This window comes from Panthera onca, chromosome D3 (assembly GCF_046562875.1).
Source record: "Panthera onca isolate mPanOnc1 chromosome D3, mPanOnc1 haplotype 2, whole genome shotgun sequence".
In the NCBI taxonomy this organism is placed as follows: Eukaryota; Metazoa; Chordata; class Mammalia; order Carnivora; family Felidae; genus Panthera; species Panthera onca.
Window position 1 is genome coordinate 46,040,861 of NC_138350.1, and position 23,496 is coordinate 46,064,356.

Sequence of the window (23,496 nt, forward strand, 5' to 3'; positions counted from 1 at the left end):
TTTAGCCGACACTTAAGATACGCTATAAGTTGAATCAGTTTCAGCTATACTATTTTTCTCAAAGTATTTGTTTTCCTAGAAATATTCTTCTCCTTTACGGCCTCCAAACCTTTTTTCAAGATGTTTCTTCTTCCCCGAAAATTGGAAATAATAATTATTCATATTCAGAAGTTTCTCCACTTAAACCTTTTTTGTTCAAGGCCAAGTTCAAGTGCCAACCTTCTCATGAAGATTTACATATTTTTTTTATGATGAAGAAAAAACAGCAATGTATCTATGTACATTGAGAGACATGATCTAACCTACATGCAAAGAGGCATTTTAAAAACTGACTTTCACTCCTAATTGGAATTATATAAATGCCTCAAAATCCGTATGCTCTCCTCAAAAAAGGAGAAAAAGATACCTGCATATAAAAATCAACTATATTCTAAAAACGTTTACATAAAACTGTAACTTGAAAAAAACTGAGAGGTCACACTGAGAATATAAATATATTTTTTTGTTGTTCAAATTAAGATTACTAGCATGAACACAATCACTTACTAAACAAGTACTACTAACCATTCTGTGTATAATCTGTATTAGCTGCAATGGAGACTACACATAGTTTAAAACATCATGTGTTAGAGGAGTTACAGCATGAATTAAATGAGAATAAAAAGATATGAGGGATGTTATAAGACATAGGTAGCAAACAAATTATGCATAGATTTTAAAAAAGGTTAAATATTCAGAGGAAGGAATAACCATTATGGGATGGAGTGATCGAGTGGGGTCTGATAAGAGGTGAGACTTGAGTTGGATCTTGAAGAACTAGTAGTTTTATTGTTAAATATAATGCCCAATAAAGCAAGCATATCTAAAATATCTATAATTATTATTTTCCGATGGTATAGACAACACTAGTCCTGAAAGAAGATCCTATCAGAATTGTGATCCAGGGGAACTTGAGACAGCCAAGAGGCATCCACTGCTGACTCAGAGGCCACGATGTGGCAGTTTGGGGCTGACTTGTACAATCTATATACTAATTTGACAAAACAAATTTGGTTCTTGTTTCTAAGTTCAAAAGAAGTTATAAATGTATAAGCTAGGTAAGTAGGTGATTCATTTCATCCACTCAAAACATGTACAGCTAACCCTTGAGCAACATGGGAGTTGGGGCATAGACCCCCTCACTGTTGAAAATCCATTTATTATCTCTGACTCCCCCGAAGCTTAATTACTAATAGCCTACTATTGACCAGAAGCCTTACGAATAACATAAACATTCAGTTAACACATATATCATACACTGTATTATATACCGTATTCTTAAAATGATGTAAGCTAAAGAAAATATTAAGAAAATCATAAGGAATAGAAATTTTATTTACAGTACCTATGCTATGTATATATATATGTATATATTTTAAAGCCATATATAAATGGACTCATGCAGTTCAAACCCATATTACTCAAGGATCAACTGTATAGTGCCCATGTGCCATGCACTAAATTGCTGTAATTATCAGCAAATAAAAGACAAAAAATTCCTGCCTTCATAGAGTTTATATTCTAATAGGAAAGGCAGACAATCAACTACAATGCATATACAGCAAGCTTGATAAGTGACAAAGAGAAAAATCAAAGCAAGGTAGGGGAATATCAAGTGTTGAGGGCAGGTGAAAGTTTAGACAGGATGAGGTCTCAGAGTCCTGGCAGGAGAGACCTGGCAAACTCAAAGGGCACCTGTAAACTCTTTTAAAAAAAAAAGATTACACACAAAGGGAGCGAACTAACAGACTGCCAGGCAGGACAGTTGCCACCCTGGAATGGAGAAGCGAAAGGATGGGCCAGTGTCCCTAAGCCCAGCAGGAGCTGGAGTCAGAGGGGGGACCTTCAGCCAAGTCAGGAACAGAGCAGTGCTATTACACCACAGCCTGGCTGGAGGGAGCGAGGAAAATGCCTGACTTCTCTGGTCCCCTCCACCAATCTCCTGACAGGGTCTCCTTTTTGCTGAGTCCAATCAGAAGCCTGAGGGTGAGAAGACTCCAGTAACGCAGTCTGTAGTGATCAACAGCCCCTGGCACCAAGCAGGGCAGAGAATGGACATGGGGGAGCAAACCAAGGCAGGCAGCAAGAGAAAGCCAAAGAGATGCACAAAGACCTGGGCATGTGAGGATATGTGTGAGTATCCTAGAGAAAAGCCTTCCAGGCAGAGGGCCAGCACAGCCCAGGCCGGAGGCAGGAGTATGCCCAGCCTCTCTGAGGGACGGCCAGAAGGCCAGTGAGGCTGGAAGATGAGCAAGCAGGGAGAACCAGGAGAGGACAGAGAGGTCAAAAAGAACTGAAAAGGTTTGCGGTACTAGGACATGAGGACAGAGAGGTCAAAAAGGACTGAAGAGGTTTGTGAGTCATCAGAAGGAACTGGTCTTTCATTCTTAGTGAGATGACCTGGAATCTACTACATGTTTTGAGCAAAGAACATTGTACACTCCTGTTTTAGAAGGGTCCCTGGGGCAGGGACTAGAGGGGAAGAGTGGAATCAGAGGGCCAGTTAGAAGGATGTTTCAATACTCTGTGGGAAAGACAATGATGGCTTGGCCCACGGTGGCAACAGTGAAGGAGGCAGGAAGTGTGTTTACTTAAAGCCTAGTTGTAAGTGGGTTGAACAAAAGTGCTTTTTCTTTAAGAGCTTTTTTCTTTTAAATAACTGAAATCATTCTAATTTCTTTAACCAAGGATTCACTATATGCATGTAGTAACATGCAATAAAGTATATGTGTTAAAGTTGGCACATAAAATATATCTTTTAGAAAGGCATTAGCAATATATCAATCATCTCACAAACATTAATATGCTCTCACCCACTAATCTCACTTCCAAGAATCCTAAAGTAATAAAGTGATTCTGTATTTTGGTACAGAATATCCCCTTTGAAATACTACTTTATTTCCTTAGACCTAATTTCGGTTTGGATACATGCCAAAATTTAGGTATCTAGCATTGGCAACATATCCTTCAAGGTTCAGTGAATGCAGTATTGAAACCTCTATTTTATCATTACCAAAAACAAAATCACCTAAAGCAATAAAACTTTTGGAAGATTCCCTGAGGCTGGTCAGTCTGTTCTTCCCTAAAGCCCTAAATTTACCCTGAAGTAGTAGCCAGTTGTTGACTATGATAAATAATGTTGTCTTGTACACTTAAATTTGATCACACCACATTACCATCACTTTATTACCACCTTATTTTGGTACAGAATGTCCAACTTACAATGGTTTGACTTACCATTATTTGACTTGATGGTATGAACACAAAGCATACTCAATAGAAACCATACTTCGAATTATGAATTTCAGTGTTTTCCTGGGTTAGCAATAGGTGGTATGATAATCTCTCGTGGTACAGGACAGTGGCAGTGGGCTGTAGTGACCAGTCAGCCACGGCACTGATACACTTACAACCACCCTGTATCCAGATAGCCATTGCTTTTACTTTTGCTACAGCAGTCGAGATATTCTGTGGTATTTAACACTTTAGTAGAAAATAGGCTTTGTATCAGATGATTTTGCCCAGCCACTGGCTAATGTAAATATTCTGAGCACATTTAAGGTAGGCTAGGCTAAGCTATGATGTTTAGTAGGTCAGGTATATTAAATGCACTCTTAACGAGATTTTCAGTTTACAAGGGGCTTATCAGGACATAACCCCATCAGAAATTGAGGAGGATCTGTAATCGTAAATAAAACTGAAAAATAAGTTTGTGATTGGGCTATGAAAATCCTTAAATGCTACGATAAAGAGTTTGTATTTTATTCTACAGTTTTTCAATCAAACAGTTTTTCAATGGGAAAAAATCTATGATCAAAAAAGTACCATTCTAAAATTAATCTGGCAGCAATAATGCAGTATTTCAGAGAATCTGAGTTGGAAGAGCTCTTAAAAGCCTCTGGTTTCCCTTTAAGGATGGAATGCAGGGGGGTCCCAGAAGGCAGGGAGACCACAGGGGAGCCTGCTGCAGGGACATGCATTTGAGGGGCCACAGAGCCAAACTAGCATGGCAGAAGTTGGAATAAGAAGTAAAGGAGGGGGGTCTTAACGATCACATAATTTTGTACTAAAATGTAAGACAACAGTCACAAATACAAGGCCTTGATTCTGTACACAAACATTTTAGTTTTTCATCCTGAGAAGTTATCGGCAAACTATGTAGACAGTTTGAAATAGATAGTAGTTTGACAGAACATGTCCTATCAGCAATAAAATACATGGTTTAAGATTATTCTATATATCCCTTGGCATTAAGGTACCTCAGTTACCTTCAACTCTTTAATTCCATTCATGAAATCATCTTAACCCTATTTACTATTTATAAAATGTGCAGATTTATTATCTCTCTATACCCATGGCTCAAAAAATGTTTACAATTGTTTGTGTATAAACTTAATTGTAGATACATAAAATAACATTGTCAGATAATAGTCAGCGACCTCAAAATTTCCCAGATAGCACATATCTTCTATAAGTGAATACCATTCATGTCTTTAAAACACAAAAGACTCACACCATTCTTACGAGTGATATGTCATACACATAACATGAACCAAGACATTTGACTTGAGGTTTGAAAAAATCCCAAAACTTAATTTGGTTGTAGTTCTGATGTAATTTCTTTCTTTGGTCTATGTTAAAGGAATTGCTCTTTATATTTCAACTAACTCTAGACATTTTCTACATCTTTCAAATGTTGTTGGTATCTCTTCTTACTTTTGATGGTTCTTGAAGATGGTGTTTTTAAAGCTCATTGATGGTCACAGTTGCATTACTATAAATATACTAAAAACCACTGAAGGGAACACTTCACACGGGTGGAGTGTAGACTATGTGAATTCTATCTAATGAAGCTGCTCTTATTTAAAAAGTCCTGAGGATGAAGAGTGCTAATATAATATTCAGCCCGCAATAATCAAAATGATTTAACTTCTGTCCTTCTCAAAGCTATCATCGCTGATACAAATACATGTTTGTGGAATTGACATAAAGGGATGCCTGAGGTTCATTTGGACAGATATAAAATACCTGAGCATGATTAAAAATGATAAACTCAGAGACAACTAAGTCAATTATATTTTAGTGAAGTTATTTATAAAGCCATCATAGCTAAAATCTAAAACAATAGTTAGGAATCTAAAGTCTAAAAAACACAGCTTTTGATTTACAAAGTAATAATTGTTTCTGAATATGTAATTTTTATATTGGATTTTTGACTTTATATTTTATTTTGACTTTCGGAGTATTTATAGTCAACTCTTGATAATTTGTAACTAATGGAGACTGAAGGCATAAAAAATTACTACTGAAAGGTAGATTAACATTAGAAAGGTAAGTTCACATATGCATTCATAGAATCATAAAAGGCCAAGACCTGGAAACAACCAACACCTTCATTTGGGAAACAGAGACTCAGAGAAGTTAAACATACTATTCAAATTAACAACTGGTTAAGTGGCAGAGAGCAAGGATTCAAACCTAAGACAGTTTGATTCTAAAGTCCAAGTCTTCTGGGATTCATAAGAAGAATTCTCATTATGTAGCCAAAATGAATTTATAGCCCCCAAATGTTCCCTTTTTTTTTTCTTAAAAAATTAATCTACAGACCAGGCCTCCCCCATGAGTAGAAATTTTAAATAACTGTCTTAAATTTTCAAAATAGTCTTATCAAACATAATTCTGAATTGAATACTGAAAATTATCTAACATGAAGGATCAACATCTATGACAATGGGTTGAGTTAAAGAGTGGGTCTTATTTGTAGTTTGTTCCCCGTTTTTTTATTTTTGTTTTTTTTTTTTGTTCTTTTTTTTTTTACCTTTAGCCATGTCACAATCCTTAATCATTTTCAGAAAGTTGAAAATTTCCCTATCTAGTTTCTGTTGGCATTTTTGTGCTTTCTGGGAAAACAAAAACAAAAATAAAACTTATTAATACAGGATTTTTACAGTACATATGCTTTTAATATTTTTATCAAAACTTTTAGTTCATATGTTGATATACCACAATTGAGATATTTTCATAAAGAGAGAAAAAGATGAGAGAAAATTTCCTTAGAAATTGAATACTGCATTTAGTTAATCACATACAGATTAGTCTTTCTAAATTTTAAATACATTCAACATTTGTCATGTAGACAATATACAATTGCATTAATCACGTCTAAGAACTCATTACACCATATACATCCGAGTTAATTTCTGATTAATCCTTTTTGTGTACTTGATTAAGTTCATCCAGGAATTATAAAATGCATTATGAATATATTTTAAAAATTGTTTTTATTAAAAAAAAATCTAAATGGTACTAACACTTAGAAATCACAAGCTGGGGCACCTGGGTGGCTCAGTCAGTTAAGTGGTAGACTCTTGACTTCAGCTCAGGTCATGATCTCACGGTTCATGGGTTCAAGCCCCGCAGGGAGCCTACTTGGGATTCTCTCTCTGTACCTCTCCCACACTCATCCTCACTCTCTCTCTCAAATAAATAAAGTTAAAAAAAAAACAAAACAAAACCAACAACCCACTAGCTGATTTTTTGCTCAGCAATCTAAGTGCTCACAGCCTTCACATAAGCAGACCAATAAGGACATTTTCTTTGCAAGTCAAAGCTTATAAAAATAAGATAAAGTCAATTATAGAAAGCATCCTTCTTGCAATCTGAATTTTCTACATTTTTAGATCCTTAAAAGTAAAACATAAATATAGAATTTTATGACGTAAGTTCCATCCCATCTTAGTAAAGATTTGGAAGTCCAAACTGAAAAATCAGATAAGTACATTTGTTATATTAACAATGTAATTTTGAAGTTAGTTTTTTTATAGTTTCCCTTTAAAAAGGAAGAATAAGAAAATTATTGTCAAGTCACTTGGTTACGACAGTGAAAAATATTTATTGAGAACCTTGAGTTTCTTAATACTAGAATCACATTGTTATAGGTAGAGTAATACATTTAACCTTATGAATCTTCCCCTCTTTGTACTCCTAACCCCAAATGGCTCATCACTAAACATTTTTACTCCCCCCAAATCAGTCCTTCATGACAAAGTGACATAGATAAGCAGCCTTTTCTCCTTATAAAATTTTTAGTGCTTATGAAGCTCGCCTCACCCACAGCAGAATTATTCATGGTACCACATCAGTGACAGTGTTCTCACACACTGTGTGACCACAATGTTCTCTTTAAAATCTACATTACTCTGTTTTGAGAGCTCTAATAACATCAAAATATATTTTTTTTTTTTTTTTGGAAGAGGGAAAATACCTACACTATGCAATTTAAAACACCATAGAAAGGGAAATGGTATGCTGGATTGTTTTTTCAGACATAGTCTATAAACACAAGTGGAAGGTTCAGGCATTGAAATATGCACTGCAACCAAATGTATCACTCATAATTTATTAACAGAAAGTTGTCATTTTTACTCTCTGCATATTTAATACCCCTGCCCACATGCAAGTCAATGCTACGGTTTTCACTTTTCCTTTCTATGGTCAAGGTCAGCTGGATGGATGCCTGAAAGGGATAGTTCCTCAGGTAATAAAGACAAGAATGGTCTCCATACCATCATCCTCTAATACTTGAATCACGAATGTTCATCTTAACATATCTACCTGACAGTTACTAAAAAGAGCTTCGCTGATCAAGGATTTACTTGTTTTAAAAGGTACAGAATAGGTTAGCTGGAGAAGATTTGATCTACACATTCCATTTTATAGTTAGGAATAACATGTCTTCTGTTCTCAACAATTGGTGTGGTTTTAGTCGATACTAAAAGGAACAGGAGAATATCAATACAATAAAATGTACAGACATTCTCTAGTTTGCTGTAGTTTCCCCTTAGCAGCTATGAGTTATGTTATGAAAATCTAAAAATCTATTTATGAAGATTAATGTATATGAGTTCTTTGCAGAGCCCAGCATCGTGTCCCATCGTTAACTTCTAGGACATTCACCTTATGTCATGCACTCTTTTTAGGTTTAAATTTTTTCCTTTTAATTCTACATAAACGGGATCCCACTATGAGCAGTGACCTAGTACCTGAAGTATGACAGTATTTTGAATCCAAGTTACCTGGGCACAGAACTCAAGAACAGGATTGTGTCCACAGCCAGAGCCCAGGGCACAGGAGGCACCCACGTGAGCAGCTGGGCGCATTCGCAACACAGGCCTCCTGCTCCCACTTCTGCCCACCCAGATCCTGGCTGCTGGTTTTGCGTAAATTGATGCTAAAGCACTTTATTACCTCTGGCTTAGAAAAACAGCTCAAAAATGTATATCAAGGGCTAGGGAGGACTGAATAGGATAGGGGAGAGGTCATTAATTCCAGCCTATTTGCTAGAGATGATCCACATTTCGTTAAGAACAGAAGCAGACCACCTCTACTCAAGGAATTAAAAGGGACAAACTACTGATATAGACAACATAGCTGAGTGAAAGAGGACAGGTACCCGTGAGCACATACAGTGTGATTCCAATTGCATGAAATTCTAGAACAGGCAAAACTGATACCACCTAAAATGACAGAAAGATCAGTGGTTGCCTGAGATGCAGATGAAGGGCACTGCCTGGGAAGGGGCCCCAAGGAACTTCCTGAGGTGATAAAAATGTCCTCTCTCTCTCCCCCTCCCTCCCTCCCCGTCTCTTGGTGGTTACAAAAGATATGTATATACATTTGTCAAAACATGTATATACGTGTCTTCACACTGAAGACATAAAATGAATTTTATTATATGAAAATTATACCTTGATAATATTAAACTTTTTAAGTAGTATATTGTAGAACCTCAATGACATTCCTCTTTGCAGAAAACAGCCAGGAATGTGAGTCATGTGCCCCAGTGCTCATCTCCGCTCATCTCAGAGGCTTCCTACCTCCAGCCCAATCCATCTCCCCTCTATGTAAGTCCATCCAGAGTACATTCATTCTTTGTACCTGCTCCGTCATCTGCTTAGTGTTATTTCACAACAGATATTTACACAAAATTTAAAAAATTAAATCAAAAGATATAGAGAAAAAGGCAATTCTCTCTCACATACCTATCAGTCTATAGTCCCTGTTTTCCCCCTTTACCAGCCTCAAAGCAACCACCACTATTAATTTCTCAACTTGCCAGGGATGACCTAAGTCTACACAAATGTGTATATGTGTGTATATCCCTTTTTTTTCTCCCAATGTATAAAAGATACATCTTTTTATACCTTGCCCTTTTCACTTAACCATAAGTCTTAGATCAATATATATAAATCTGTCTCGTTCTTGTATAGAAAGTACCAGTCTTTATCAGCTCTGTGTTGATGTACATTCATCTTCCTGCATATTCACTTTAATTAGGCATCATTTATTCTTAAATCAGCAAAGTGTACCACTTTCTCACTTGATTAAATTTTAGCCTCCTCTGCTCGTTACTCCTTGTAACACTGAGTTATCTTACATCCTCAGATCCTACGGAACTGAGATATCATCAACATAGGAGACCCCTGCTTTGCTTGTGCCACCCCAAATCTGAGAGCCTATCCCTGTTCTACACTTTCTACACTTTCTACAATGATGGAAACATTCTATACTGTCCAAAGTGGTAGCCACATGTGACTACTAAGCACTTGAATTGGGTGAAGTTAAAATGAGGAGTTGAAATTTTAAAGTATGAAGAGCCACATATGTCTCGTAGCTATCGTACTGCACAGTACATTTCTACACCAATACGGTGTTTGAATCTGTCTTCCCATTGTTAGATTTGAAATATTTTCAAAGCCACAACCATGAAGCCTGTATTTCTGTGATTTATCTTATACTTTTCTCCCTGGAGACCTAACCTCAAGGCAGTGATAGAGAAAAGAAACTGTTTTCAATTTTTGGAGGCCCTCATTTTGGGTGGAGATAAACTGAGACCAAAAGAACATGTAACATGGTCACTTTTTCAAGGTGGACATTTTTTCCCCATAACTTCTTGTCCAAAACCATGTTGAGGAAATAAGGTTAGTTTTATGTCAATTCAGATAGTTTTAGAGTATTCTAGTCCTACCGTTCCTAATTTTCTTTAGAAGTTTATAAACATCTAGGATAGATCTCATTTCACAAATAGGTCCCATAATATCCTTACAACTTAAGAATCCAATGATCAAAAGCATTCTGGAGCCAGTCTTACAATTCAACATACTTCACAGCTCATTTCAGATTTTAACCTGTTTTTGGACCAAATTTCAGCAGTTGAGACAGAGTTAAGTCAAGATTCACAGAATTGGCATTCAAATTCCATTGGACAGAGACATGTTTATAACCTGCACAACCTCAGAGTGCTTACCACTTGCTGTAACTCTCACAAACTTTGGGTGCTATAAAATCTAGAAGGCAAAAAAACTTCATGGTTTTAAAGTTAACATAAGAGCACGATATTCTAGTGAGTAAAAAATAGTTGAAGTTGTAACATGAAAATTTGAAAACTATGCCAAAGAAGAAACACTTTTTCAAGGAAAAAATTTTTTAATGATATGCAAGTTAGTATGCTTTTATTTACCTGTAGCTTCCATTAAAAAGGTCTTAAAATTACCATAATCCTAGGAAAGATACTGGTATGCTTTGTAGGTCCTTCTGGGTTTTATCACTTACCTTATATTGAGGATAAATAGGAAAAGATTTCTTTTCACTTAGGGAATAAGGACTAAAAGTTAAAATATTTAGCACAGTTTTGTTTTTCATTTGTTTGACACAATTCTGGCCATAGATATTTAAACCTTCTTTCTTTACTCAAACAGTCTTAATGTTATTTAGATGCTCTGGTAGATGTTATTTTTGCAAAGTTCATGGATCTGAAAATTATGTTTATGGTTGCCACACTATACATTAGGCTTTAAAAAACCGAAGTAGCACTGGTAAAGCAAATGTCAATAAATTCTGGGGAATGTCTTCAACAGAACATGGAAGAGCTCAAACTTCTTAATGTTCCATCATAAAATTAGAAATTGAAAAAGCCCAAATCTCTTTCCTAAGTTTATAGGTCCTTAAGTCAATAAAACTCCTTAGGTACGAGCAAACTTCATTAAAGTTGTTGATTTAGAAACATTCAAATCCTGCAACGATTTTTTTTTAAAAAGATTAAAGTTAGTAAGCAAACTGCTATGTTCTGACATAATGACTTGGATTGAAACTCCATCATCCTTTCATAGTATAATTCTTCCAAACCCAATTCCCATTTAAAAGGCACAGCCAGAAAACTGATGCCCAGAAAAAAAAATAGTTATTTCATTTCAATTACATATGCTGCTATTTCTCTATGGATAATACATTGACGTCACCTCACATGAAGGCCTCTCCATTCATTACTGATGCTTTACCTTACTTTTCATCAATGAAGTTACAGATTACAAGTGGTTTTAAATCCAACTACCAGTCAGGAAAAGTATCACTATGGTTGCATTATTTAAACTCTGAAATATGCAGTGAAATCATAAAGGGCAGCAAGTCAAGCATGCTCCCCCTACTGGCGGCAGTTTTCAAATAAACCGACAATCTGATTACAGCAATGTGAAAATTTTAATAAAAAAAAAGATAACATAGAAGCACAGCCCTCTATATTTAGAGTATTATCTACAGAGACATTTGATAGTACCATCATAACAGACAACATAAATGGCAATAAAATGTTACCTGACAAACAGCAGTGCTATCTCCATTGTCCTCAGATAGCTTAATTTCAAAACTTCACATTTGACAAGAAAGTTCTTGGTGACAGAGTTAGCTCTAAAAGTCAGGTTAGGTTTTTCTATATACCTCTAAGGATTCCTTCAAGTCTACAGCGGAAGTTGCATCTTCCTCTTCATCATCAGTCAGTTGGTCCTGGGAACAGTAGTGAGTGCTGTACGCAGAATGATCTTCTATTGCTTCCAGCCAGTCCTGAAATAATCCAAGAATTGAAATATAAGTGAAATGCATTTTTACTCAAAAGAGATAATATGACAATGATATAGAAAGCCTAAATTTACATGGAGAAAACAGCCTAAAACACACACACACACACACACACACACACACACACACACACACACACAAAACCAACAACAAAATGATGACATTTAAAAAATATCATCTATAAGTTTATATATTCAATGAAATTAATACATTATAAAAGCTGAATAATGGGTGGACATTTTTTCACTTAAAAATTATAGATTCTCAACACTGTTGGATATGTTATTATATTACAAACTAATATATCCAGAAATAAAATTTTACTAACTTGCAGTTGCGTTATAAGCACAAGAAACTCAGATCACTGTAAGAGCCAACAACTGCCTGGATGCTTTAACTTTCAAATCTTTTTTTAAAAATCAGTGATTTCACAAAAAGAATATTTGCCCTAAAAATACCTTTGTTACTTCCTTGTTTCTCATAGCATTACTCAGGGTCATATTTTACCATTTTATGATATGTTGGGACAGTCAGGCTTTAGTTGTTTAGGGTTCTTTGCAGGCGCAGGTTAACCACTTTGGAAATGGGCTCTTTTAACCCCTTATGTAGTTTACAAAAAAACACAACAGGTCTGCGAATACTCCTTTGATCTGAAGGAATATGGAATCTCTATTAAGTAACTGCACTATGAATTTCTGTCACATCAATCCCAATTTTCTTGCTTGCTGCTGCTGTTCAATTTACCACAAAGGAAGGCCGAGCCTACACAGTAATAAATCAGAACGCCTAAGCTGAAGCCAGGTTTTGTCATTTGTAAGCTCTGTGACCTTGGGAAATGACTTCAATCTATGGTCTTCAGTTTCCGCACCTATAAATTAAGGAGCAGACTACATCATTTAAGGTCTTTTTCCAAAACCAGTAAGGGTCCCTTACATTCACAAAATCCAAACAATAAAGGAAATTATGAACAGAAGATACCTGCAGGGACATGTTGATAAAGAAATTAATTCATAACCCAAATTTCAAGATTCATCTTAATTGCCCCCATTAAAAAGGTACAGTCAAAAAGATTTTAGATGTTAATAGTGAACCTGTCTTATATTCTTTATGCTTTTAAATGCTAAGTTTTATGAAATATAAGTGAATCCATAAAATTACCTCTCTTGACTGTTGAAGGCTATTCTTAGGAACCCTGAAGCCATGAATAGTGTCATCAAAGCATTTAATAAAGAAGAGGCAGCTATCAGTGGATTTTACCTTGGATATAAAGAAGTCAGTAAGACAACATCATTCATGCACATAAAATAGAACCTTAAAATTATCTAAATTATCTATCATCTATCTATATGTAACAGTATTAAAATGACTTAATTATACACCACTGAAAATTTAAAATACCAACTGGAAAAACTGGGTAAAAAATGAATACATTGGGAATATCACACACATTGTAGCTTAGCTTTGTCTGAAAATATCTGGCTTTCATATTCTTACTCAAAGTAAATACTAACAGTCTATTAGGTATGTAGTTTTTTAGTTCTATCCTTTGTATTTAATAACTTAGCATGCACTTGGGCTGTAAAATCTAAATACCACAGCTCCAATTTCTTACTCATATCACTCTCCTGAACCTTTTGCCTGAGCGGAGCGTAGAAAATGTTTGAACTGTGTGTAAAGGAACTAGTACACATAAGATTCGTAAAGAAGGAAGAAAGGGAGAGAGGATAAAAAATAATTATGTCTTTAAGAATGGAAAAAGACAGACTTCTGCTACAAGACCCTATAAGAGGACCACACTCCTGGCAGGAAACAAATATAAAAGGCAACTGCCTAAAGGAACTGGAGAGTGAACAAAAGTTGACAGACTCTGATGGGGCATGCACATGCTCTCGGAGGAAAGGAAATAAGGAACTATGCAAGTAAGTTCCCATCCCCAAGATTTTTCAACTGGGACATAAAGTCCACAAGGTGGCACAAAACTACCATGGGCACAGGTGGAAAAACCCACAGCCTTCCTGTCTTTGAGAATTAATAAAGGAAACCAGGGAGCCAGAAATACTAAAGAGAGTGAGGGAATCCTCAAAGGGAAAAAGAGAAGGCATCCCCAAACTCTGTCTTTTCACACATCTAATTGATGCTGAGAAAAGATTCAAAGCAGTCACTTAAATCCAACCTCTGTGAATGCAGACCAGAGCTGCCAGCCAAGAAACAAGAGTTTACAATCTAAACCCAGCCAAGAAAATAACCTGCTAAAACAATAGAAATAACATTTAACAGAGGAAAACAACAGAAGCCAGAATCCCCAGAACTTAACATTCATAATATTAAGGATACAACACAAAATTACCTGATATGTGAAGAAGAAAGTGGAACACATTCTCAAAAGAAGTCTAATTAAAAGGCAAAATTTTCAGAATGGTTAACAGCGACCCACACATATGCTATATATACAAGATAGAAAATAAAGATCTATAGGTTATAAGGAAATGGATAGAAAAAGAGATACTGTGCAAACAGTCAGCATATGAAGGCCTGAGTGGTTATATTAATATTGGGCAAAAGTAAATATATCCCAGGAGATAAAGAAGACCACCATGTAATAATAAAAGGATCAATTAGTCAAGAAGACAACATGAATGCCATGTGAGCAATAACTGAGAAATGAACAGTTCCACAAGCACAGCTGGAGATTCTGGTATCCCTCGGAGATTCTGGTATCCCTCCTCTCATCAATTGATACAATTAGCCAAAAATCAACAAAAACATAGATCTGAAAAACACCATCAACCACCATGACTGAATATTTATGACTCTACACCCAACCATAGCAAAACAGACATCATTTTCAAGTACATTTACTCAGATAATCCATACATAGAGCCATCAAACAAGTCTCAATACATTTGATAAGACAGAAATCATAGAAGATACATTCACTGAGCAAAATGGAATTATAAATCAGAAACAAAAAAAAAAAACCATAAAAACCCCAATTACTTGGAAATCAAATAACACACTTCTAGACATTCATTGGTTCAAAGAAAACAGAAATTAGAAAATATTTTGAACTAGATTATAATGAAAATATACCAAAATTAGCAGTAGGAAACTAAAACAGTTGCAAAGGTGAGGGGATAGCTTTAAATGGCTGTATTAACAAAGAAGATAAGCCTTAATAATCTAAGCTTTGACCTTGAGAAACTATTTAAAAAAGCAAGTTAAACCCAAAGCACAGAGAAAACTTTTAAAAATAACAAAAAGCAATAGAAAACAGAAGAACAATGGGAAAATTCAAGAAAATCAAGGACTAGTTCTCTGAAAAAAATCAATAAAATTGATAAACTGCTAGCCAAATTAATCCAGGGAGGAAAAAAAAGACATAAATTACTAATATAAAAAAACAAAAGAGGGCACAACACTACCTATCATACAAACATTAAAAACACAATAAGGGAATATCACTAACAATAACTTTGATAATCTAAGAAAATAAACACAATTTTTTAAAGGCAGAAATTACAAACACCAACCCAAGAAGAAATGGAAAATTTGAAACAGCCCTTTAGCAACTGAAGAAATCTGAAATTACAATCCTTCCCATTAAAAAACAAAAACAAACAAAAATACAACCAAAAAAACCCCTTCTAGCCCATGAATTGTATCAGCATCTAGGAAAGAAATAAACCTAATCCTACAAAAATTCTTCCAAAAAACTGAAAAGGAATATTTTCTAATTCATTATATGAGACCTATTATTTCTCATATTAGATCTGTATTTCTGATTCCAACACCACACAAAAATAGCACAAGAAAATATAAATCAAAATCTACCAGGAACACAGGAGCAAAAATCTTTAACAAAATATTAGCAAATAATTTATGAAAATGATTATATATCATGACCAACTGAAATTTATCCCAGCAATAGAAGACTGGTTTATTAAATATGAAAAGCATTTAATAAAATTCAACAGATTCTCATGATAAGGGCTCTCAGTAAACTAGGAAATGAAAATAACTTCCTAAAGCAGATTAAGGGCATCTATGAAATTTACAGCTAATAACTCCATAATGAAAGGCTCAAAGCTTTGTACCTAATACAATAAACAAGAATGCTGGCTCTCACCAATTCTATTTAAAATTGTAACAGAGGTCCTATCCAGTACAATAAAGGATAAGAAAGGGCATACAGATTGTAAAGAAATGTAACCATCCTTATTTGCAGATGACATGACTGTGCATGTAGGAGACCCTGAGGAATGTGTAAAAAAGCTACCCAAACTATTAAAAACAAATTTATATATAATAGCAAAAAATAGAAAATGAAAATTTGAAGTCTATCATAATAGCTTCAATAAACACTTAAGAATAAATTTAATAAACAATTATAAAACATTGTAAAAGGAAACCAAATCAGATTTCAATAGAGAACAGATGCAATGTTCATAGCTTGGAGGTCTTGATATTGCTTAAATAGTCCTCTCCAAGAAAATCTGTAGCAATCCCAATCGAAACGACCATTCCCCAATAGTGAAAATTGATTAAAGACCTACAACTTACTGAAAAGCATTTATTCAAGAAAAATCTACTGAATCTCTCAGTAAGAACAGTGAATGGTGATGGAGTTTTAGCCTGAATATGCTCCATTCCCCCTTGCTCCTAACTCTATGGTAAAACTGAACCATGATGGGGCAAGCTTTAAACACTGGGGCTGACTTTACTTAGAGGGCCTTGAAAATCCCAAGCCTAGGGATTTGTCAAAAACAACAGCAATCTTGGTGGCAAACAATCAGGAAAAGCCAACATCACAGTACATGAGGTCTAAATATATTGGGCCAAGCAACAAACTGGCAATGAGCCAGATACTTAAAAAGCTCTCAGAAAAATGTTCAAAAACTAAATTGTATTTAAAGAATTAAAAGAAAGTATAATGACAATAACTCGTCAAATAGAAAATATCAATAAAAAGATGCAAGTTATGGAAAAGAACCAAATGGAAATTCTGGAATTGAAAATCACAAGAACTGAAATGAAAAATTCCCTCAACAGATAATCTGAGATGTAAGGGGGACCAAAAAAAAAAAAAAAATAAAAAAAAAAAAATCACTGTAGGGCATTATCACACATACCAATAGACAATTAGAGTCACAGAAGGAGAGAAAAAAGCTGAAAAAAGTATTTGAAAAAATAATGGTTGAAAATTTCCCAAATTCAATGAAAACATTATACATTCAAGAAACTCAATAAACTCCAGTAGGATAAATCCAGAGAGATCTATCCTTAGACACATCTTAGTCAAACTGTCAACAGCTCAAACCAGAAAATACTAAAGTACTCAGAAAAGAGACTCATCAAATTCAGGGGGAAGCACAGTAAAATTAACAGCTGACTTTGCATCAAAAACAATGGAGGACAGGGACACCTGGGTGGTTAAGCATCCAACTTTGACTCAGGTCATGATCTTACGGGTTCGGTTCATGGATTTGAGCCCCACACTGGGCTCTGTGCTGACCGCTCAGAGCCTGGAGAGCCTGCTTCAGATTCTCTCCTTCCCGCTCTCTCTTCCCCTCCCCCGCTTGCACCCTATGTCTCTCTCTCTCACAAAAATAAATAAATAAACATAAAAAAAAAAAAAACTTGGGGCATCTGGGTGGCTCAGTCAGTTAAGCGTCTGATTTCGACTCAGGTCATGATCTCTCATGGTTCGTTAGTTCAAGCTCCACATCGGGCTCTGTGCTGACAGCTCAAAGCCTGGAGAGCCTGCTTCAGATTCTGTGTCTCTGTCTTTCTCTCTCTGCCCCTCCCCTGCTCACACTCTTTGTCTCTCAAAAATAAACATTGAAAAAAAATTAAAACAAAAACCAATGGAGGACAGAGGTAAGGGGATGACATATTCAAAGTGCTGAAAGAAAATTTCTCTGTCTTGTGTAACTACTGTTCTAAAATGAAGGCAAAAAAAACTGAGACAATTCATTAGGTATACCTAACAAAAAAGAATAAAATCAAAAAAAGTTACTTAGGCTGAAAGAAAGAGACACCAAATAAGAAAAAAGAAAAAAAAAAACCTGGTGAAATTGCATAGGTAATTCTAAAATAGAGTATTTAGTTTCTCTTTTCTCATATAATTTAAAGCAATTTACACAATTGTAAAATTGTATGGTTGGGCTTGTAACATACTAATGTATGATATATGACACTAATAGCACAGAGGATAAAGGAAGGAATGGAGCTACAGTGGAGCAAGGAAATGACTTCTAAAAATAACCCATACATCCACTGAAAAAAATAAACACAACTAGAAGTGATAAAAATATGAGTTAGAGTAAGACTCTATATATTTTTTCTCCTCTATTTTAAAAAACACAAGAGATTAACATAAATCCCCACAAAAACTGATACATTAATGCTCACAGCACCATTATTCTTAAGACCCAAAAAGTGAAAACAACCCAGATGTTCCTTAATTGATGAATGGATAAATATGGTCTATCCATACGATGGAATATTATTTGGCCACAAAAGGACTGCAGTAATGATACATGCTATAATATGGATGAACCTTGAAAACATTACACTAAGCAAAAGAATCCAGAAACAAAAGACCACATATTCTATGATCCCATTTATATGAAATGACTAGAATAGGCAAATTTATAGAGACAGGTATTAATGGCTACCTAGGGAACTCAGAGGAGGTGGTACTGACAGGCACTCAGATATGATTACTAATGGATATGAAGTGTTTTTTTTGTGGAATTAGGGAAATGTTCTAAACCTGACTGGTTATGGATGCACAAGTCTATGACCATACAAAACATTACTGAACCATTTTAAGTAGGTGAACCTTATACAATGTGAATTATAGTGCAATAAAAATATTTTAAAACAAACAGACATAAAATTGTATAAAGCAATAGATGTAACACTATATTGTTGTTTTTAAACATACAGAGTCATGATATATATAACAATAACACAAAGGAAGGGGGTAGGAAGTGCAACTATATTAAAGTTCTCAGATTTTATGAAATAAAGTATGAATTGTGATAGATTAAGATGTATGTTATAATAGCTAGAGCAACCACTAAGAAATAACTTTAAAATACAGTAAAATATAAACAAAAGGAAACGATACATGAGAAGTATCTCCCTTATGTAGAAGAGGAAGAACAAAGAACGACAAAATGGCAGCAGAAATCCAACCATGTCAACAACATTAAGTATAAATTAAACATTTTTTTTTAAAGATTTTATTAAGTAATCCCTACACCTAATGTGGGGCTTGAACTTACAACCCCGAGATCAAGAGTTATACACTCAGGGTGCCTGGGTGGCTCGGTTGGTTAAGCATTGAACTCTTGGTTTCGGCTCAGGTCGTGATCTCATGGTTGTGGGATTGAGCCCTGAGTCGGGATCTGTGCTGGCAGTATGGAGCCTGCTTGGGATATTCTCTCTCTCTCTCTCTCTCTCTCTCTCTGCCTCTGCCTCTGCCTCACTCATGCTCGCCCGTGCTCTCTCCCCCTCTCTCAATAAGTAACTAAAAAAAAAAAAAAGTCATACGCTCAACCAACTGAGCCAGCCAGGTGTCTGTCCTTCATTAAACATTCCTATCACAAGGCAGAGTTTGTCAAATTGGATAAAAATACCCGATACAACTCTATGTTCTCTATAAGTAAGTTTCAAACACATAGATAAGCTGAAAATAAAAAGATGGAAAAAGATCTACCATGCAAATGGTATTCGAAAGCTGGAGTAACCACACTGATTGTCATGGACTGAACTGTGTCCTCCCCAAATTCATATGAAGATCCCACCCTCAATATGATTATATTTGTAGATAGGGCTTTAAAGAGGAAATTAAGATTAAATGAGGTCAGGGGCGCCTGAGTGGCTCAGTTGGTTGAGCGTCCTACTTCGGCTCAGGTCATGATCTCGCAGTTCATGAGTTCAAGCCCCATGTGGGGCTCTGTGCTGACAGCTCGGAACCTGGAGCCTGCTTCCCTCTCTCTGCCCCTTTCCCGCTCATGCTCTGTCTCTCAAAAAATGAATAAACGTTAAAAAAAATTCTTTTTAATTAAAAAAAAAAAAAAAAGATTAAATGAGGTCACAAGAGTGGGGCCCTAATTCAGTAAGACTGGATTCCTTAATAAGAGGAAGAGAAACCTGGGAGACCTGCACACAAAAAGCCATGGCAGGATTGTCAGGCAGCTGGCTGCAATCAAGGGGAAAGGCCTCAGGAGAAAACTATCCCTAAACATCAGCGCTAAAACTATAAAACTCAAGAAAACATAGGAGTAAAGCTTCATGGGACTGGACTTGGCAATGATTCCTTGAACATGATACCCACAAGCACAAGTGACAAAAAGAAAAAAAAATAAATTTGACTATATCAAAATTAAAAACTTCTATGCATCAAAGGACATTATCAAGAGAGTGTAAAGGCAATCCATAGAATGGGAGAAAATATCTACAATCATATACTGGTAAGGGGTTAATACCTAGAATATGCCAAGAACCCTTACAACTCAACACCAACAAAAAAACCAAACAGCCCAATTAAAAAATGAGCCAAGGACTTAGATAGACATTTCTCCAAAGACAATAACCAATGCCCACTAAGCACATGAAAAGATGCTCAACATCACTAGTCATCAGAGAAATGCAAATCAAACTGCAATTAGATACCACCTCACATTCATTAGGATGGCCCATATTTAAAAAAAAAAAAAAAAAAAAAAAGGAAAATAAGTGCTGGTGAGGATGTGGAAAAAGTGAAATTGGAGCCCTCCCCCCCCCCCCCCCCCGCCCCCCATTACTGCTGGTTTGAATATACAACGGGGCAGCTGCTTTGGAAAACAGCATGAAAATCCCTCAAAAAAATCAAAAATAGAACTACCACATCATTGAACAATTCCACTATTAAGTCTATATCCAAAAGAACTGAAAGCAGTATCTTGAAGAGATATTTGCATATCCGTGTTCATTGCAGCATTATTCACAAAAGCCAAGAGGTGAAAGCAATCCAAATGTAAACTGAGGAATAAACGCATAAAGAAATGTGGCATATACATTATTCAGCCTTCAAAAAAAATTCCGGGCACATGCTACAGCATGGATGAATCTTGGGGATATCAGACGAAATGACATAAGGCAAATACTCTAAGATTCCACTTAGAGGTATCTAAAGTGGTCACACTCATAGAGACAAAAAGTACAAGAGTGGTTGCCAGGGGCTAGGGGTAGAGGAAATAGGCCGTTGCTTAACGGGTATAGCTGCAGTTTTGCAAGATGAAAAAATTCTAGAGATCTGTTGCACAACAAAGTGACTACAGTGCAAGCTACTGCACACTTAAAAATGGTTAAAATAGTAAATTTTGTTATGTGCTTTTTTACTATAATTAAAAATTTTCAAAAAGGAAAAAAATTCTGATACATACTGTAACATGAATGAATCTTGAGGACATTATGCTAAGTGAAATAAGCCAGTCATGAAGGGACAAATATTGTCTGATTCTACTTAACTTAGCTGAGGTACCTGGCAAGGTCAAATTCATAGAGAGAGAAAGTAGAATGGTGGCTGGCAGGGGCTGGGAATAGAAAGGAAAGGAATAAGTGATTAATGGGTACAGAGTTTTAGTATGGGAAGATAAAGAGAGTTCTGGAGATAGATGGTGCTGATGGCTGCAATATAATACAGATGTATTTAATGGCCCTGAACTGCACACTGAAGAAAAATTAAGAAACTGATAGTTGCAAACACTTATATTAGAAAAAAGATTTCAAATCAATACTCTAAGCTTCTACCTTAAGAAACTATAAAGTAGGGTGCCTAGGTAGCTCAGTTGGTCAAGCATCTGACTCTTGATTTTGGTTCAGGTCATGACCTCACAGTTCTTGAGCTCGAGCCCTGCACCAGGCTCTGTGCTGACAGTGTGAAGCCTGCTTGGGATTCTCTCTCTCCCTCTCTCTCTTCCCCTTTCCCGCTCATGTGCGTGCATACTTGCTCTCTCCCTCCCTCTCAAATAAACTTAAAAAAAGAAAAAAAACTACAAAGCAAACAGAGTCTGCTTAAAGCAGTCACACAGTGAATGCTCATTAGCTTGTGTTGATATGGGCCTCATAAAGATAAGCTTTAAGCAGACATTTTACAGAAGAAACAAAAGTTATACAACAAGGAGAGGCATAACACAGCAAGAGCTAATGGATTCCACAGAAGTTAAAGAGCAAGAAATTTTAAAAGGGCAGGGGGAGCACTTATTTGCGAGATAAAAGGCTCAACTAAGGAAAAAGCTTGGTAGTAAGTAGATGAGTCTATAGGGGGAACAGAAGACAATGGCCAAGATTGCACTGAAAGAAAAAACAAAAGATTACACACACCAGATTAGAGAGAGGTTCCCTGGCCCGCTGGTCTAATGTGAAGGGAGGAAGAGGTGTGAGGACAATTAAGGGCTGGCTGTGTAATCAGGCTGTACTGCTGGGGAATGTGACAAGTGATTGCCACGACATATTGACAACCCTCAAGGATTTCAAGTAGGAAAGAAGAAAGCATGTCTAGGCTTCAGTCTTAGACTAATACCTAAGAGGAGAAACTCACTTTTTCTCCTGGTTGGTAAAGTATAACAGTGAACACAGAGGACCTAAGAATCCTAATTTTGACACAGGCTTTAAATTTTAACACCAGAAAAACTTCCCTTATCTCGATTTGCCCATGTATAAGTACACATATACATGTACACACACATGCATATATGTGTGTGAATATACACACATACACACACACAAAACATGACAGGCTCTTTATGTTTTCAGACCACTGCTATCTCATCCCACAATATGTGAAATAAACAAGGGTCCATTATTTTTTTTTAAAGAGATTCCACGGTTTTACTTGTTCTCAAATAAAAATACACACAAGTCCCCCCTACCCCAAGATTTGACAAGGCAGCTTTATAAAAATAACACTTGCAACACTGACTTCACAGTGTGGGCAAAAGATGCATGTGTCATCCTACCGTGCATACTGCTTGAGTTAAGTGTTTGCATCCCTGGCGATAAATATTACGGACTGCATCAGGCCTTCAAAATAAATATTACAATTATTAGAAATATAAATAAATATTAAAGAGATAAGTGAAAACTTTTAATCTTTCAAAATTTAGAGAATAAATTTACTAAGTATCAGGATAATACTTACTGTTTCCTATACCACGAAAGGACTCCATGTTCTAATACCACCCAGAATAATCTCCAGCCAAAAAATCTTGAACTCTAAGGGAAAAAATGGCAAGGATTTTCCAAGCTGATAGATCTAGATTCAAATACCTGACTGATAAAAATTAAGTTATGATAATTCTATTGTAGTCTTTCATGTAGATAGTACTGATGAATATTAAAAAATAATCAAACATGGGGGCACCTGGGTCGGCTCAGTTGGTTAAGTGTCCGACTTCAGCTCAGGTCAGGATCTCACAGCTCATGGGTTCAGGCTCTGCATCAGGCTCTGTGCTGAGAGCTCAGAGCCAGAGCCTGCTTCGGATTCTGTGTCTC

General features: G+C 35.9%; 1 protein-coding gene and 1 long non-coding RNA gene across 7 annotated transcripts in view; one reads left to right on the plus strand and one right to left on the minus strand.

Moving 5' to 3' along the window:
- Positions 1-23,496, minus strand: part of OSBPL1A (oxysterol binding protein like 1A) — a 265,761-nt gene that overhangs the window by 141,309 nt on the left and 100,956 nt on the right. For 2 of the 3 annotated variants that reach the window (XM_078435369.2, XM_078435368.2), the window contains exons 10-14: positions 23,144-23,217; positions 22,962-23,025; positions 13,108-13,206; positions 11,812-11,934; positions 5,858-5,939 (exon numbers count right to left, since the gene is read on the minus strand). In XM_078435369.2, the coding sequence (XP_078291495.1) occupies positions 5,858-5,939; positions 11,812-11,934; positions 13,108-13,206; positions 22,962-23,025; positions 23,144-23,217 (442 nt within the window). The remainder of the gene's footprint in view (positions 1-5,857; positions 5,940-11,811; positions 11,935-13,107; positions 13,207-22,961; positions 23,026-23,143; positions 23,218-23,496) is intronic. The other variant, XM_078435370.2, reaches the window with a different exon arrangement.
- The window catches only part of LOC132665861 (uncharacterized), a 68,293-nt gene that overhangs the window by 9,889 nt on the left and 34,908 nt on the right, over positions 1-23,496 (plus strand). For 3 of the 4 annotated variants that reach the window (XR_013551253.2, XR_013551254.2, XR_013551252.2), the window contains exon 3: positions 8,850-8,942. The exons of the other annotated variant lie outside the window; for it this stretch is intronic. This is a non-coding gene — a long non-coding RNA (uncharacterized LOC132665861). The remainder of the gene's footprint in view (positions 1-8,849; positions 8,943-23,496) is intronic. 4 annotated transcript variants of the gene reach the window in all.